Raw genomic sequence first — 19,090 nt, 5'->3', positions numbered from 1 at the left:
GATATTGCTGGGGATTTGGTAGGCAGGCTTTAGTAAGTTTGTTCAATGGGCTATAAATACTTATTCCAGTTTCATTCTCTTTTTCCGGACTCTCTCTTACCACCATTCAGACTGACAGATATATGAAGAGACAGATGTGAGAGGCAGAAATTATCATGTGATGTGAAACTGAATATCTTTTTTTGTGCCTGCTAAGAAAGGTTAAGCGTAACATACAGCTCTTTATTTAGTAGTGTGTCTCACAGGCGAGTGCCCTTGCTATATTGAGTCATGGACCTTCGTGAAATTCTTTAGTCGTTCTTTCAGCTCATTGCATCATTTTAATTGCTAACCAGTGGGCTTTAAGAGGTATAAGTGCATTTGTACATCCTTTATTGTTTTTGATACTCCAAGCTCACATGCAGCCATTTGTATTTAACAGTTTGTATTTATTTATTTAATGTAGTGAAAGAACTCTAGAGTGTCTCTAGGGCAAAAGTCTTCTGTCACAGGATATGAAGTGTGTCAAGTCAACTTGAAAAAAAGTGGGTGTGAATGACTGGTGTACCTTTCCCATATACTTTGCCCAAGGGGTGCCTCCCTTTTCTTAGCCTAATTCCTCATTGGTCAGCCCTCTTTGCTAGTGTAAGAAAATATGACACACCAGGGAGTGTGTATAGTGCATGCATGAGTGTGTGGCTGTGTGCTCTTAGTCACTGCCTTACATGCGGTCAGGCAAGACTGAGAAGTATTTCTAGCTAGTGTCATTTAACCTTTTAATATTTTCTTTCCTTTTAAAAAGCTCTACATTTTATTTTATGTTTTATTTTGCAATCTTAGCACAACTGTTAATAATTATCCTGTGGAACTTATTTGCTCATAGTGTTTCTTCTGTTGAATTGGGTAGGAGGGGCAGAGTTGAGTTTAGCGCTCTCTCACTCTGTGCTGCACACACCCCCTCTCAGTCATTGCTGGTCTGCCAGTCCAGTTCCTTTCACTTCCAAGCAAGGCTGGGCAAGCGAAGGAAAAGATTGCCCTTTTGCTTTTGTTTCTGGAGGTTTTATAGTTGCTTTTTTTGAAGAATCTGGCAAACACTCTAACTCTCTAAGGATTAAAAGAAGAAGAGAAAGGACGCACATCGAGGAGGACTTAATTTTTCATTCAGTTAGGATCACGTGGTAGCCGGCTCTGCTATTGGACCCTTTTAGAGAGAGGAGTGAGTCATTCAGTAATTTGTTCTTCTTTGACTTAGCAGTTGGTGTATTTTTCTTGTATATTTCAACTCTTTGAGACAAATCAAGGAATCAGAATGGTTGCTGGAATGCTGATGCCCCTCAACCACCTGAGGGCCATTTATGAGCGCCTATTCCGTGATGGTGTCATGGTGGCCAAAAAAGACAAGCGTCCCCAGACAATGCACCCTGAGATACCTGGGGTTCAAAACCTACAGGTGATTAGGGTGATGGGTTCCCTGAAGTCCAGAGGGCTTGTAAGGGAGACTTTTGCCTGGAGACATTTTTATTGGTACCTTACTAATGAAGGCATCGTCTACCTGCGTGACTACCTACATCTGCCAGCCGAGATTGTGCCCACTCCGCTGCAAAGAGTTCGCCGACCAGCTGCTACTCTGTCCATTGTGCAGAGGGCTGCAAAAGTGCAGACGGTAGAGGGCCCGACGTCTTATGTCCCCAAAGTAGGTAGAGAAAGTGCTGAAAACCAGGAAAGGCAAGAGTACCGCCGCAGAAGGACGCACACTGAGGAGGAGGCTATGCCTAGTGATAAAACATCTAGATTTAGAGGTCGTCCAATTGCTGGTGATCATATCAAATCAAGTGCATCATGGGAATCAAAAGATCAAGTCAGGGGCATGTCTCACTATAGTCAAGAAGTGACCTATAGTGCTGTGAGGAAAACAACAACAGATACGACATCCTATTGGACATCTGGTAAACCCAGCAATGCACAGTCTCAGATGAAGATGGTGTCTCAGAACTACACTGTGAGTGGTGAGACAGCTTTAAAAGCAGATACACCAAAAGCTATGCTAAGTGCTAAAATCCCAGCACAAATTGCAGCTGCTAGCGTAGCAGCTACAGGTGCAATGATGGTCGCCATGTCTCAACATGAAACTCCTAAACTCAAAGAAAAAGCTTCTGCTACAATTCACCAGGAACTTACCAGTGATGGTTTTCTGCTTTCTTCCTCTAAGAAACAAGTAAAAAGAACAATGAAAACTGCAGAGACGAAAAATGTTGTGGAGCATTTAGTCAAGGATGAAAGTACATCATCAGCTAAGGCATATTCTGCACTTCTGGAGGAAGTGAAGCCAAAATCAAAAGCAATTACTCTGGATCTGGAAAAAAGTGAGAATGTCAAGGTTAAAATGGAGAATGAATTGCTTATTACATCTTCAACCTCTGCTGGATCACATGTATTAAAAAAGAACACGGACACAACGGTGATAAAGAAGGAAGTTGCAGTAGCAGCCACCAATGCAGGGAAACTCAAGGACGAACTTTCCATTAGGGAACCAAGCAGGACTGCCTCTGTGCCTTCTACCACGACGAAACTGGAAGAAAAGACCCTGAAAGATTCTACTGTTCAACCAGTGGAAGTGAAGCCAAAGTCAAAAATAATAATTGATGCTGAGAAAAGTGTGGATAAAAGTATTGAGGAAATGAAAAAGAAAGAACCTCTCAGTAAATCTGCAGGCTCCACATTGGCACGAGTATCTGAAGACAAAACGAATGAAGATAAAACAGCAATAAGTGACGCAGTTGCGCTAGAGGCCACCATTCCTCCCAGCAAAGAGGGTAAACCAAAAGAAGAATTCACTGCTGTGATTCAACAAGAGCTCATCACTAAACAGGAAACTAAGGGCAGCTCTGTCCCTTCCTTTCCTAAAAAACAAGTGGAAGATACACTAAAATACACTAAAAGCAAGGGCGTTTCAACAGAAACAATTTCCACATCAACAGCTTCTCATAGTCAGTCTGTGGAATTAAAACCGACGACAAGTAAACAAGTAAACAAAGATGCACCTGAACTTATAGAAGTGGTTTCTGCTAAGGTCCAAAAGGAACCCTGTCCACAGGTGATAGATCCGCTGAAAGCCACTGAGAAAAATAATGCTGACGAGCATCAAGTCAAGGATGAGATGTGTAAAAATACAGAAACAATCTTCACCTCATCAGCTTCCGCTATTCAGCATATAGAACTAAAACCAAAAGCTAAAGTCGTTACTGATGTAGACCTGGAAAAAAGCAAAAACACCAAGAAAATAAAGGACATCAGTGGATTCTCAGGGGCACCTGTAATTGAAGAGAACAAAGACAAAACCGAGAAAAGTGATACAGTTGCAGTGACGTCAACCATGTCCTCCAGCAATGATGGTTCTACTACAGTTCAACAAGAACTCATCGTTAGCACATCAGTCATGGAAACAAATGTGCCTCCTTCCACTAATAAACAAAAGAAAAAGACACCAAAAATTAAAGAGACCAAGAATGTTCAGGAGCATCCAGTCGAACAGGAAATAAGCAAAGATGCAGAAATCATCCCCACATTAACTTCTGATGTTCAGAAAACGGAACTGAAGCCACAGTCAAAAACTATCACCGTAATCAAGTCAGCAGTGGAGACCAATATGTCTTCTTCACCTCAAAAAGAAGTGGAGGAAACACCAAAAAACACAGAGACCAGGGTTCCTCAGGAGCATCCAGTTAAAGAAGGAACTACCAAAAATATAGAAACCACACCAACAATGTCTGCTTATCAGTCAGTGGAAGAGAAGCCAAGCAAAGTGGCTCCTGTATCCAAAAAGAACAAGGGGACAACAGTGATGAAGGAAGCAGGTGTGGTTGGGACACTTTTGGCTTCCAGAACATCAGATATACTTGAAGAAGGGATTTTTGCAAATGTCCAACAGGACACCTGTGTTAGCCAGACAAGCGAGGACACATCTCCACATTCTTCTTCTGAAGAACAGAAACAAGAGACATCAAATACCACTGAGAACAAGACTGTTCAGAAGCAATCAGATAAGAATGAAACGCCTCAAAATATAGACTCAATCACCATCTCATCAGCCTCTTCTGTTCAGCAAATAGAGCTGCAACCAAAAGCTAAAGTCGTTACTGATGTAGACCTGGAAAAAAGCAAAAACACCAAGAAAATAGAGGACATCAGTGGATTCTCAGGGGCACCTGTAATCGAGGAGAACAAGGACAAAACCAAGAAAAGTGATACAGTTGCAGTGACGTCAACCGTGTCCTCCAGCAATGATGGTTCTCCTACAGTTCAACAAGAACTCATGGTTAGCACATCAGTCATGGAAACAAATGTGCTTTCTTCCAGTAAAAAACAAAAGAAAAAGGCACCAAAAACTAAAGAGACCAAGAATGTTCATGAGCATCCAGTCAAAAAGGAATCCAGCAATGACGCTGAAATCATCTCGACATCAACTTCTGATGTTCAGAAAACGGAACTGAAGCCACAGTCAGAAGCTATCCCTGATGTAGACAACAAGGACAAAAAGACTAAAGATCAGGTTAGCGCATCTGTCGACTCTGCAGTGCCGCCTGTGTCCAAAAAGAACAAGGAGACAACAGTGAAAAAAGAAGCAGGTGTGGTTGGGACACTTTTGCCTTCCAGGGAATCAGATATACCTAAAGAAGAGATTTCTGCAAATGTCCAACAGGACACCTGTGTTAGCCAGACAAGCGAGGACACATCTCCACATTCTGCTTCTGAAGAACAGAAACAAGAAACAACAAATGCCACTGAGAACAAGACTGTTCAGAAGCAATCAGAGAAGAATGAAATGTCTCAAAATACACAATCAATCTTCACCTCATCAGCCTCTGCTGTTCAGCAAATAGAGCTACAACCAAAGACTGCAGACATTACTGATGTAGACCTGGAAAAAAGCAAAAACACCAAGAAAATAGAGGACATCAGTGGATTCTCAGGGGCTCCTGTAATCGAAGAGATCAAAGACAAAACCGAGAAAAGTGATACACTTGCAGTGACGTCAATCGTGTCCTCCAGCAGTGATGGTTCTACTACAGTTCAACAAGAACTCATCATTAGCACATCAGTCATGGAAACAAATGTGCCTCCTTCCACTAAAAAACAAAAGAAAAAGACACCAAAAACTAAAGAGACCAAGAATGTTCAGGAGCATCCAGTCGAAAAGGAAACCAGCAATGACGCAGAAATCGTCCGCACATTAACTTCTGATGTTCAGAAAACAGAACTGAAGCCACAGTCAGAAGCTATTCCTATAATCAAGACAGCAGTGGAGACCAATATGTCTTCTTCACCTCAAAAAGAAGTGGAGGAAACACCAAAAAACACAGAGACCAGGGTTTCTCAGGAGCATCCAGTTATGGTGGAAACTACCAAAAATGTAGCAACCAAATCAACAATGTCTGCTATTCAGTCAGTGGAAGAGAAGCCAAGCAAAGTGGTGCCTGTATCCAAAAAGAACAAGGAGACAACAGTGATAAAAGAAGCAGGTGTGGTTGGGACACTTTTGCCTTCCAGAACATCAGATATACCTAAAGAAGGGATTTCTGCAAATGTCCAACAGGACACCTGTGTTAGCCAGACAAGCGAGGACACATCTCCACATTTTTCGTCTGAAGAACAGAAACAAGAGATATCAAATACCACTGAGAACAAGACTGTTCAGAAGCAATCAGATAAGAATGAAATACCTCAAAGTACAGAATCAATCACCATCTCATCAGCCTCTTCTGTTCAGCAGAAAGAGCTACAACCAAAGACTGCAGACATTACTGATGTAGACCTGGAAAAAAGCAAAAACACCAAGAAAATAGAGGACATCAGTGGATCTTCAGGGGCACCTGTAATCGAAGAGAACAAGGACAAAACTGAAAAAAGTGATACAGTTGCAGTGACGTCAAACGTGTCCTCCAGCAATGATGGTTCTACTACAGTTCAACAAGAACTCATCGTTAGCACATCAGTCATGGAAACAAATGTGCCTCCTTCCACTAATAAACAAAAGAAAAAGACACCAAAAACTAAAGAGACCAAGAATGTTCAGGAGCGTCCAGTCGAAAAGGAAATCAGCAATGACGCAGAAATCATCTCGACATCAACTTCTGATGTTCAGAAAACAGAACTGAAGCCACAGTCAAAAACTATCACCGTAATCAAGTCAGCAGTGGAGACCAATATGTCTTCTTCACTTCAAAAAGAATTGGAGAAAACACCAAAAAACACAGAGACCAGGGATGCTCAGGAGCATCCAGTTAAGGAGGAAACGACCAAAAATATAGAAACCACATCAACAACGTCTGCTATTCAGTCAGTGGAAGAGAAGCCAAGCAAAGTGGCACCTGTATACAAAAAGAACAAGGGGACAACAGTGATAAAGGAAGCAGGTGTGGTTGCGACACTTTCGCCTTCCAGAACATCAGATATACCTAAAGAAGAGATTTCTCCAAATGTCCAACAGGACACATGTGTTAGCCAGACAAGTGAGGACACATCTCCACATTCTTCTTCTGAAGAACAGAAACAAGAGACATCAAATACCACTGAGAACAAGACTGTTCAGAAGCAATCAGATAAGAATGAAATGCCTCAAAATACAGAATCAATCACCATCTCATCAGCCTCTTCTGTTCAGCAACTAGAGCTGCAACCAAAGGCTAAAGTCGTTACTGATGTAGACCTGGAAAAAAGCAAAAACACCAAGAAAATAAATGACATCAGTGGATCTTCAGGGGCACCTGTAATCGATGAGAACAAGGACAAAACCGAGAAAAGTGATACAGTTGCAGTGACGACAACCGTGTCCTCCAGCAATGATGGTTCTACTACAGTTCAACAAGAACTCATCGTTAGCACATCAGTCATGGAAACAAATGTGCCTCCTTCCACTAAAAAACAAAAGAAAAAGACACCAAAAACTAAAGAGACCAAGAATGTTCAGGAGCGTCCAGTCGAAAAGGAAATCAGCAACGACGCAGAAATCATCTCGACATCAACTTCTGATGTTCAGAAAACGGAACTGAAGACACAGTCAAAAACTATCACCGTAATCAAGTCAGCAGTGGAGACCAATATGTCTTCTTCACCTCAAAAAGAAGTGGAGAAAACACCAAAAAACACAGAGACCAGGGATGCTCAGGAGCATCCAGTTAAGGAGGAAACGACCAAAAATATAGAAACCACATCAACAACGTCTGCTATTCAGTCAGTGGAAGAGAAGCCAAGCAAAGTGGCACCTGTATACAAAAAGAACAAGGGGACAACAGTGATAAAGGAAGCAGGTGTGGTTGCGACACTTTCGCCTTCCAGAACATCAGATATACCTAAAGAAGAGATTTCTCCAAATGTCCAACAGGACACATGTGTTAGCCAGACAAGTGAGGACACATCTCCACATTCTTCTTCTGAAGAACAGAAACAAGAGACATCAAATACCAATGAGAACAAGACTGTTCAGAAGCAATCAGATAAGAATGAAATGCCTCAAAATACAGAATCAATCACCATCTCATCAGCCTCTTCTGTTCAGCAACTAGAGCTGCAACCAAAGGCTAAAGTCGTTACTGATGTAGACCTGGAAAAAAGCAAAAACACCAAGAAAATAGAGGACATCAGTGGATCTTCAGGGGCACCTGTAATCGATGAGAACAAGGACAAAACCGAGAAAAGTGATACAGTTGCAGTGACGACAACCGTGTCCTCCAGCAATGATGGTTCTACTACAGTTCAACAAGAACTCATGGTTAGCACATCAGTCACGGAAACAAATGTGCCTCTTTCCAGTAAAAAACAAAAGAAAAAGACACCAAAAACTAAAGAGACCAAGAATGTTCAGGAGCGTCCAGTCGAAAAGGAAACCAGCAATGACGCAGAAATCATCCCCACATCAACTTCTGATGTTCAGAAAACAGAACTGAAGCCACAGTCAGAAACTATCCCTATAATCAAGTCAGCAGTGGAGACCAATATGTCTTCTTCACCTCAAAAAGAAGTGGAGGAAACACCAAAAAACACAGAGACCAGGGTTGCTCAGGAGCATCCAGTTAAGGTGGAAAATACCAAAAATGTAGAAACCACACCAACAATGTCTGCTATTCAGTCAGTGGAAGAGAAGCCAAGCAAAGTGGCTCCTGTATCCAAAAAGAACAAGGGGACAACAGTGATGAAGGAAGCAGGTGTGGTTGGGTCACTTTTGCCCTTCAGAAAATCAGATGTACTTGAAGAAGAGATTCCTGCAAATGTCCAGCAAGAAACCTGTGTTAGCCAGACAAGCGAGGACACATCTCCACATTCTTCTTCTGAAGAACAGAAACAAGAGACATTAAATACCATTGAGAACAAGACTGCTCAGAAGCAATCAGATAAGAATGAAATGCCTCAAAATACTGGATCAATCACCACCTCATCAGCCTCTGACATTACTGACGTAGGCCTAGAGAAATGTAAAAAGACAATGGAAATAAAGAAGTCTTGCAGATCTTCGGGCTTCTTAGATTCAGCTGTTACCGAAAAGAATAATGACAAAACCCTGGTAAATAATACAGTTGCAGAGTCAACAGCTATTCCCCCCTGCAAAGAGGTATGTGCAACAGTTCAACAGGAACTCACCATGATCAAGTCAGCAGTGGAGACCAATATGTCTTCTTCACCTCAAAAAGAAGTGAAGGAAACACCCATCATTCAGGAGCATCCAGTTAAGGAGGAAACTACGAAAAATATAGAAATAAATATAGAAACCACACCAACAATGTCTGCTATTCAGCCAGTGGAAGAGAAGCCAAGCATGGAACCACCTGTATCCAAAAAGAAGAAGAAGACTAAAACTGGGATGAAGGATGTGGCTGCAGTGCCAAGCGCCAATCTTCCCAGCGAAGCAAGTAAACATGAAGAGGAGTCGTCCACTGTGGGCCAACAGGAACTCACCATTAGCAAACAATACAAGGATACACATGTGCCTTCTTCCTCTGAAGAAAAGACCAAGAATGTTCAAGACAGTTCATTACAGAATGAAATGATCAAAAACACAGAAACAATCTTAACATCGAATGTTACGCCCATGGAATTAAAGGCAAAGTCTAAAGATGTCAGTTATTTAGGTTCTAGTTCCAAGCATTTGCAAGAAAAAGACTCTGCAGTGCCACCTGCACCAAAAAAGAATGAAGGTACCACAGAAATTACTGATGTGGCTGAGACGGTTAAAGAAAAAGCTGTGGTAAATATTGTACAGCAAACATCTAAAACATCTTTGGAGGAAATTGCTACCAAGCCTGGGACTGAATCAGAAAAACCACCCACAGAAACTTTGACTCTGGAAACCAGCATTGTTCTTAAGAGTAAGAAGTCTCAGAAGACCACAACCATTAAAGAAATAAAAGACACCCAAGTGACATTAGAAGAAATTCCATATGAGGTAACATCTACCATTGCAACCAAGGAGTCTGATCTCAGTCTAGCTCCTGAAATCTCAGACGTGGCTAACGTTACTCAGAAAAAAGTTACCATCCATAAGAAAATAACCATTGTGGAACAAACCACAACATCAACAAAAGCAATTGAGGTAACCAAACCTGAGCTAACATCAGCCGAAGAAACGCTAATAGAAAGCTCAGATAAAGATCTGGATAAGAAAAAAATTAACGTTGCACCAAAGCCTTCAAAACGGAAAGGGAAAAAGCGGTCGACTTCCGCTGATGAACCAGAAATATCACCAGCTCATTTAGAAAAGGCAGAAATCAAAGACCTTGAGGTGACTGTGACAACCCAGGCTGATAGTAAAACTCAGCCCCAACATGGTTCTAAACCACCTTTAGCACACGAGCTGCAGGAGATGTCTCCTGAAATAGCGTGTAGTGCAGAAAGCAGAAGGGCAGCAGCTGTACAGAACGAGGCCCCTGGACATAAAGAGGAGGTGGAGCCTGCTCAGCTCCGTGCTGTGAAAACAAAACGGGAGGATCTGGAAGGAAATACATTCTCACTGCAGCTGAGGGAAGCACACACAGCCCAAGCGTCACAGGCAGCCTCAGCCCAGGCCAGCCCCTACCCTGAGCAGGGGGAGCCTCCCATTGTTGCACAACTTTTAGCCGCTCCTAAAGCACAGAGCAGCGAGGAGAAGCAAAAAGGGCTTTCAGTGAGCAAGGCAAACAAACAGCCTGTCACAACTGGCCCTCTCTCCACTCATCAGGAGATCATTTGTAACACACGATTCTTGTCAAAGGACGAAGCCGCCATGCGGAAGAAAATTGTTGTGGTGGAGGAGGTGATAGAGGTCCAGCAACAGGTTCCTACTCCGGGTGCAGATGGAAGCCAAACTGTGCCGCCCCCTATACCCCAGATAGCAGGAGATGATTTGGACTATGATGTCCTGGAGGATCTGGCAAAGGATCGCGGCCTCGTGCAGGAACCTATCCAAGAGGTCACCTGGGACCACTCTCTTAACGAGCCAGACCCCAAATTATTCAACTTCATAGAAGGTATGATTGCTTTTTTAAGTACCTTTCCTCTTTGCCCATCATCTGTGATGTCACTGGTGATGGGGTTTGTGTTTGTGTTTGCAATGTGGGAGGGTCAGGGGCAGTGGTGTGACATGAGAGGTGCTGAGTTTCCTTCATAACCTGTGTGACATAAGAAGCCTGAACTTTGTGCACTTATGCAAAATGCTTTTTGTAATTTATTCATATTTATTTAAATGTGCTGTCTATGCTTAACATATTTTGGGGAGAAAATACACTCAAATTTTTATATTCACTTTCATCCTAATGCAGTCCTGTTTTTATATATAAAAAAGCCTGTAATTCTTAAATCAACATGCAGAATTTAAAGCAGAACTGCCTACTGTTAGTTTGTGCATAATGCCTGAATGAAATGTAGTATTTAAAGTTTAAATCTTTGTATGTTTGCCACTTATTCTCATTTAAAAGTCTTTTATAATATAACTTGATTACTTTTTGAAAGCCTGAACCATCCTGGTCGTCTGGTTTAGCGTCTCCTCAGTAGAGACACAGAATTTAATTAAAATCTTTGGCAATGATCCATACCACATACCACATCCACACCCAAAACATCAGTTTGATATATCACCATCAAGTGACTCAGTGGATTGCATATGAACATATTGTATAGAATATAACTCAGTTAGATCATATGCTTTAGATCATAAATCATTTGAATTATTAAATTAAACAGGACATGTTGGTGCTACACAGCTTCAAAGCTCTGCAAATGTTTACTGCAAACATTCCTTCCTTTATCAGAAATGATCCAATCCTTCAGGCATTCAGCAGAAAGGTGTGAGTCCTGTGTTTCAGATCTGCTGTGGAATGATCAGTTTAGGAGAGGGGTGTTGTGCTTTCAGCAGACTGGGACCCTGTTGCAGGAAGCATGTGTGTTTGGCTCCGTCATGTGGTCTGTGATAAGGGGCTTCTGGTTTCTGTCTAGTGGTCTGCCCTGCATGATTTCATTTAATGATATCCATGCATCTGAGCAGAATACTGATCCAATTATTACCATAAAACCGTCTGTCAACACGTTGTGCAATAGAGCTCACTGGAACTTTTTTCTTAGTTAGTACCGGATTAATATTTATTGCATAATGAGTTTCATGCCCTTACAGATTCTGGGTGGTGCAAACGTTTTGAGTGTTAATAGTTGGCACATCACTTTGGGTGTGTTTATTTGGAGTCAAACCTACAGTATGTCCACAATTTGACAAGTCAGCCGTTTTTTAGTGCTTTGAATATTTAAATTAAACAAACGTGCCTTGAGTATTTTAGTGATTTCAGCAAAAGTAGGTGATATATGCAGTATTTGTAATCAGTTTTTAATATTTGTACTGTTATACAGATGGCCTGTTTAAAAAAAATAGGGATTTAAAGCTTGATCACAATTTACTACCCCCTGCTTTATCACCACTAGGGTTAATCTTCAATGGTCAGACTGAGAAGAGAATATTCGATCTCTTTTTCTGAATATTACCTGAATTTGGTGGATCAGCAGAAAGTCTAGTTTGTTGTTGGGTAAGCACACTGGGAAATCTAGTTCTAGCTAAACTAGCTAGACAGATCTCATATGGCAGCATTTTCATGAAGTCACTCTTTAGAACTTTGATTTTCCTTTTAGGTTTCATAGGTATTGTTGGTTTTTTGTTCGTACAGTGTACATTACTACAGCGACTGAACCGTATTGAAAGCGTATTGACGCCCTCCTACATGCAAACAGAGAATCACTGTCTGTCGCTTCTTAGAAAGGTCATTATGATTCTCAATGTCTGCCCGTTTGCTAAATTCCTAAACGTTTGAAAACAGAGAGACATGGGTGGAATGACAGCTCCTTCTTTCATGCCACATGACTGTGGTACAGGAGATGAGTCATTCAGGCCTGAATTCACAGTGGCCAGTAAGAGCCTGGTCTTTAAGAAGTTATGTTCTGTCAGGAACACTATCAATAGCTTGTAAAAATTCTTTCCAGCAAATGGCTACCCAAAGTCATGCAGGAAATGTTGTTTTGCCAGAAGGATCAGTGCATCACACCCATAGTCCAGTATAGTGTTAATAAAATTGTTATGCATTGAAATGTGGAAAAAAACCATTTATTCCCTTTAAATCCTTATAGTCATTTTGTGCCGTTTTTTTCTATTCAAATTTAAACAAGAGAAAATAAACTGATCTGCACACACTGTCCATTTTATCAGCTCCACTTACCATATAGAAGCACTTTGTAGTTCTACAATTACTGACTGTAGTCCATCTGTTTCTCTGCATGCTTTGTTAGCCCACTTGAATGCTGTTCTTCAATGGTCAGGACTCTCCCAGGACCACTACAGAGCAGGTATTATTTAGGTGGTGGATGATTCTCAGCACTGCAGTGACACTGACTTGGTGGTGGTGTGTTAGTGTGTGTTGTGCTGGTATGAGTGGATCAGACACAGCAGCGCTGCTGGAGTTTTTAAATACCATGTCCACTTGCTGTCCTAGTTGGTCCACCTTGTAGATGTAAAGTCAGAGATGATCGCTCATCTATTGCTGCTGTTTGAGTTGGTCATCTTTAAGATCTTTAAGACCCATGGTGCGTTGTTGGCTGGATATTTTTGGTTGGTGGACTATTCTCAGTCCAGCAGTGACAGTGAGGTGTTTAAAAACTCCAGCAGCGCTGCTGTCTTATCCACTCATACCAGCACAACACACACGAACACACCACCACCATGTCATTGTTACTGCAGTGCTGAGAATGACCCACCACCCAAATAATACCTACTTTGTGGTGGTCCTGTGGGGGTCCTGACCATTGAAGAACAGGGTGAAAGCAGGCTAAAAAAGTATGTAGAGAAACAGATGGACTACAGTCAGTAATTGTAGAGCTACAAAGTGCTTCTATCAGTAAGGCTGAAAACTAAGATTTGGTAACCTTTTTAAGGTTGTTCAGGTTGCTTCATGTTTCTCTGATCACCTTGATACCATGATATCATCTTTTATTTGCTTTCTACGTTTCAGTTCTATCTACATTGATTTTGAATCTAATGAAAGAGATTCAACGTGTTGGTACAACGCAATTCAATTTCAGAAAGTGAGCTAGTTAAAGTCTGTTATATTCTGTTATTAGATTTACATAGTGGGTGGCTTGCATGAAGGGTCAGCTGAACTATATTAAGATAGATTGTGATGTGACCTATCAGCCAGTTGAGAAGCAGGAATGTTGCCAGTGCATTACCTTCACAAGGAGAAAATCACAAGGAGGAGTTAGTAAACTGTGTGCAGGAAGATTGGTAACTTCTTGGCTAACTTGCCACATTGTTTAAAATCTGTCATTTTAACATAGGTAAGTTACATTTGTAATGTAAGTGGTCATGAATCCGAAAGTTGGCCCACAGTCTGCAAATCATTCTACATAGCACATACAAAAGAAATCATTGTCCATTTATTTAAAAGTGTAATTCAAAGGCTCTGTATTCATTGTGATGAGCTTGGAAAGGTGGGCGTTGTCTTTATGTAATGAACAAAGGCCTTTACCAGCTTAATGCTCATACCTCCAGGCAAGCAATCCATGGATGTGTAGCAACCTAAATGTACCTCATTGCATTATTATTTTAACATTGAGCCAACTGATGTGTAAAAACTTGACTTAGCCTTCCTGTAAATACTTTGCTGTCATATGGGGGTTTTGTTTTGACCTACTGACCAGCATGCAAACAGTTGTATCCACTTTTACTCATTACTTTGTCTCTCCCATTTTACCTTGACTGGCACATGTTTTCCTAACTGCTATTTTGAAATAAAACTTTAGACAGTGGGAATTATTATTTTGGTAACTTTTAGGATGCATAGTAGACATTTAGATTGATGGCATTTAGCAGACACTTTAATCCCGAACAACTTAAATGTTTGACTAAATACAGTTTAAGTAATTGAAGGTTAGGGACATTGCTCAAGGGTTCAATAGTGTCAACTTAGCAGTGTTGGAGCTTGAACCAGCAACCTACTAATCATTAGGCCAGTACCTTAACTACTAGGCTAATACTACATCGAAATCTTCTTCTCCTTCTTCTTCCTCTGCCTTTGTCCCGTTCGGTTGCGCATGATCTGCATTGATTTGGCACAATTTTTACGCCAGATGCCCTTCCTGACACAACCCTCCCTATTTTATCCGGGCTTGGGACCGGCACTACAGTGCACTGGTTTGTGCATCTAGCGGCTAGGTATCTATAGGACAATTCAGTGTTTCCAATTAGCCTGGTGGCATGTTTTTGGACTGTGGGAGGAAACCAGAGGAAACCCGGAGGAAACCCACACGGACACGGGGAGAACATGCAAACTCTGCACAGAAAGGACCCGGACTGCCCCACCTGGGGATCGAACCCAGGACCTTCTTGCTGTGAGGCGACAGTGCTACCCACTAAGCCACTGTGCCGCCTCTAATACTACATCGAAATAATTACCAACATTTTGTATGTGCATCATTATTCGTAGGTAAATCAAATATTAATATTATTAGATTATTATTTGCAGGAAATGCAGATTTTTTAAGAATAATTTGCTGCAGGGGCGGCACGGTGGTTTGGTGGGTAGCACTGTCGCCTCACAGCAAAAAGGTCCTGGGTTCGATCCCCAGGCAGAGCGGTCTGGGTCCTTTCTGTGTGGAGTTTGCATGTTCTCCCCGTGCCTGCGTAGGTTTCCTCCGGGAGCTCTGGTTTCCTCCCACAGTCCAAGAACATGCAGTCAGGTTAACTGGATACACTGAATTGCCCTATAGGTGAATAAGTGTGTGTGTGTGTTTGTGTGTCTGCCCTGCCATGTACTGGCGCCCCATCCAGGGTGTTACTGTGTGCCTTGCGCCCATTAAAAAGCTGGGATAGGCTCCAGCACCCCCCGCGACCCTAATTGGATAAGCGGATAAAAAAGTGAGTGAGTTTGCTGCAGAGGTTACAATACTACATCTTAAATTTCTATTTTAACTTGGGGTGTTTGAACTTTTGCAGACAAGGAAAGTTACTACAAACCGCATTTCCTAAAAAGTTGGGACATTTTATAAAATACATTAAAAACAAGAATTTGTTGTTTGGTTTCTCTTGAATTCTTTTGAACCTTTATGTAACTGACAAAAGTACGAAAAAATGACTTTTAATGTTTTGACTGACACACTCGATTGTATTTTATACGTATAAACAAATTTTACATGCCTTTGACACAGTTTAAAAAGAGCAGAATAAGAATAAAAAGTTTTTATAATATAAAGTTACACTGATATTAAACACTCCATAATAGGCAGGCGGGTGGATTGTTAACAGGTGGTATCATGATTTGGTATAAAAGGAGGATCCAGTTTCAGTATTTGCAAACAGAAGGGTTGTGGCTCACCACTGTGTGCAAAACCTAAGAACTGTTGTTAAACAAATTATTTTCTCAGTGCAGGTTTGTTCATCATCTACCGTCCATAATATTATAATAAAACCTACAAAAATCTTAGTTTGTGTAGAGCAAGGCTGGACAGTACTGTTAAATGTATGTAATGTAGGTAAATATACGAGTCAAATACTGTTGCATGTAAAACTGTTATGTTACTGTGATAAGTAAAGCCACATGGGCTTGTGGGTACTTCAGAAAGCTGTTGTCACTTGACACAGTCCACTACTGCATCATGAAATGCAAACTAAAATTATGCAAAAAGAAATACACACATCAGTTTTATGCAATGACACAGCCAGGTTCTCTGTGCCCAAGCTCAACTCAGATGGACTGAAAGGCAGTGGAAATTTGTGCTGTGGCCAAATGAGTCTTAGTTTCAACTGTTTTTTGGGGGGACAACTGACACTTATCTTTTGGGACACTGAGTTATCTTTAGTAAAGATGAAAGGAACAATTCATACTGTTATTGACAAAAGATCAATCTTCTGTCATCTTCTGTGGTGTGGCAATGCCCATGGCATGGGTGACTTGCATATGTAAGAATGTGCCATTGACATGAGGGTATATATTAAGATTTTAGGGAGACATAAGCTGCCATCAAGGCAACACATTTTTCTAGGAAGTCCATGGTTATTTCAATAAGACAATGCCAGGCCTTATTCTGCGTACTACAACTATACTACGAGTGTGTGAGTGTTTGACTGGCCTGCCTGTTTGCTAAAGGGCTCAACAGGAGCAACTTGCCAGTATTGGGGCTTGAGCCAGACTTCAGACCTGATGCAACCCTGATCTGGACAATATGGTTACTGTAAGTAAATAAAAAGGGCAGTTGTAGCTCAGTGGTTAAGGTAATGAAACTATCAGAAGGTTGCCAGTTCAAGGTCCACCATCGCCAGACTGCCTTGTTAGGCCCATGAGCAAGACCCTCAATTGTTCAAATTGTATTTAGTTGTACTTGTAAGTTGCTTTGGGTGAAAAGCAAATGTAAATGCCTCAAATGAACAGAAAGACAAATCCTGTTTAGTTTGCTGGGTTGACTTTTTATTACTTAAGCATAAGATGTGCATTAAAATGCAATTAAATAAATGCTTTGCTAATTACAAAGTAATTGTAAAGAGATACGATAGGATAAGACTTTATTGACTAAAGAAATTAACTTGTTACAGCAATACAAGAAAAGGGTGGTAACGAGCAGAAAGGAAAGCATAAAATACAGACTTTTTTAAAAACAAGTACAGTGGTACCTTGAAACCAGCTTGAAATTGGTTCTGGGAGTGGCGTTATGTTCATAAGGTGTTGAGTTTGAAGGTATTTTTTTCCCATTAAGATGTGTGGAAAACCTGTTAATGCGTTCCATGGTCCCGTGAAACTGCATATATTTTAGGCTAATGTAAAATAATGGGGTTGTTTTTGACACGTATACAGTAAAAATAACACAAGTGTTATATAAAAACCACTAAAATACATTTTAAAAAACAGTTAAAAATCAATAAAAAATACAATAAAACCTGCACTTTATTTTGACTTCTTTATTGTTTCCTTACGCTTTTTAATTACTTGAGAGAACTTATGAGCAGTAATAATTAAAAGAGTTTTAGTGTTTCCATGTGTAGATAAACACAGATACATTTGACGGCTATTCCACACAAATGCAGATTCGTCTCATATTCGCACTTTGATGACATTTTACCTCACCGCTCAAGCCGAGCGCTGAACAAAAAAGCGGAATTTGCACACATGTTGAGTTTAAGGGAAACGTTGAGTTTAAGGGTACAAATTTCTTGACGAAGGGTGTGGAGTTTCAAAGATTTTGAGTTTAGGAGACGTTGATTTACAAGGTACCACTGTAATGTATTTTGTTTGTTATATATTATTATAAATATACTATATACACATATAATATGTGTAATACTGTATATTACATTATTTATACATATATGTTATTGCATCTTTGTATTGCACTTATTTTGGTAACTGAATAGAAAAACTGTTATTGAGAGTCTGATGAATGGTCACAGGTTATAGGATCTGTATGTTATTGTAAGCCCTGATAGCTGCAGACTAAAACATTCTTTTAAACACAGACAAGATTGCCCATGAAGCATGTACAGTATTTATTTAAGTAAACTCTAACAGGATAATAAGGGTGGTTAAAAGAAAGATCTTTCAGCAGCATTATTTACAATGCCATATGTTGGTTTTAGAGTCTATTAAAGCACGCTATATTTAGGGTCTGTTTTACCCCATGGGAGGTCTGTAAGGCATCAGGGCACCCACTGAGAGGGATGGAGATCTCTGACCATTCCTGGCATTTAAGCATTGCATTGTTAATTGTAGTAGAATTAACATTTACAAGATTTATTTAGATGCTCTAGCTTATCTGTGATTGAAAGTAACTACAAAGAAAAGCATAATTTTATCATTTTCTTTCCCTTTTCATACTTCATGTATGAAGTACATTACACCAGATCTACATAAGGAATTAAAATGAAATCAAATTAAAAATAAAATCTTGACCTGGTCCTACTGCAGATCCACTAGCAGATACTTAATTGTATGATATCATGTTTAAAGCTTATGATTACAAAGACACTAAAAATAAGATGGATAGGTGTTAGGCATTTAGTTTCTGAGAAATTCTGGGATAAAGAGGGGTGATTCATGTGTCAGGTTACCATATTTAATCCGGTTATTTGTAACATAATCTTACAAAATAGCTCTTTCATCATGCAAGTCTAGTTTGATCTCTCTATGGCCCTTGGAAGCTAAGAGGACACACTTTCGTCAGTTTCTATCTGTGCCATAATGAGCACTCTTCTCGCTCGGTATTTATATCCAGAGCAGTCACTAATGCTTACTTGCTCATTGGACCCTCACCAAGCCCACCGCCCTCTCTCGTGTGCCCAACTACCCTCCCACCTAATAGCAAAACACTAGGGGAAAGGCTGACATATCCAAGCAGCAGGCATGTGCTGTCAAACCTAAGGAGGCAGAGAAACAAGGCAGCACAAACCAAACAAACTGGTGCTTCTTCCCTTCCCCTCAGCCCTACATTCTTGCGCTCTTCGTCGTCCTTGGCTTCCAAGCAGCCTGCTCCATGAAGGTCATACCTGGTAGGTTAGCACGTCTGGACTATCGTCCAAGTTTGTCTTTGTGTCGACACAGGTTGTCTGTGTCTGGGTGTTTCTGGC

At 40.8% G+C, this 19,090-nt stretch overlaps 2 protein-coding genes across 11 annotated transcripts in view; both read left to right on the top strand.

The window, feature by feature from the left end:
• LOC134309894 (plectin-like) overlaps positions 1–19,090 on the top strand; it is a 127,180-nt gene that overhangs the window by 41,052 nt on the left and 67,038 nt on the right. For 5 of the 10 annotated variants that reach the window (XM_062991313.1, XM_062991312.1, XM_062991310.1 and 2 more), the window contains exon 1: positions 10,147–10,475. The exons of 2 other annotated variants lie outside the window; for them this stretch is intronic. In XM_062991313.1, coding sequence (XP_062847383.1) covers positions 10,232–10,475 — 244 coding nt within the window. In that variant the 5' untranslated portion in view covers positions 10,147–10,231. Of the gene's footprint in view, positions 1–9,602; positions 10,476–18,868; positions 19,013–19,090 lie in introns of those variants that run through there. 3 more of the 10 variants (XM_062991308.1, XM_062991321.1, XM_062991318.1) reach the window with 3 other exon arrangements.
• LOC134310681 (microtubule-associated protein futsch-like) lies at positions 1,289–9,815 on the top strand. Its single transcript, XM_062992309.1, has 2 exons — positions 1,289–9,681; positions 9,770–9,815. The coding sequence occupies exons 1-2, from the start codon at positions 1,289–1,291 to the stop codon at positions 9,813–9,815; spliced, it is 8,439 nt and encodes a 2,812-aa protein (XP_062848379.1).

The sequence above is a fragment of the Trichomycterus rosablanca genome, chromosome 3 (assembly GCF_030014385.1).
Source record: "Trichomycterus rosablanca isolate fTriRos1 chromosome 3, fTriRos1.hap1, whole genome shotgun sequence".
Classification (NCBI taxonomy): Eukaryota; Metazoa; Chordata; class Actinopteri; order Siluriformes; family Trichomycteridae; genus Trichomycterus; species Trichomycterus rosablanca.
The sequence above is the reverse complement of the archived record's forward strand: the minus strand, read 5'-3'. Positions and strand labels throughout refer to the sequence as shown.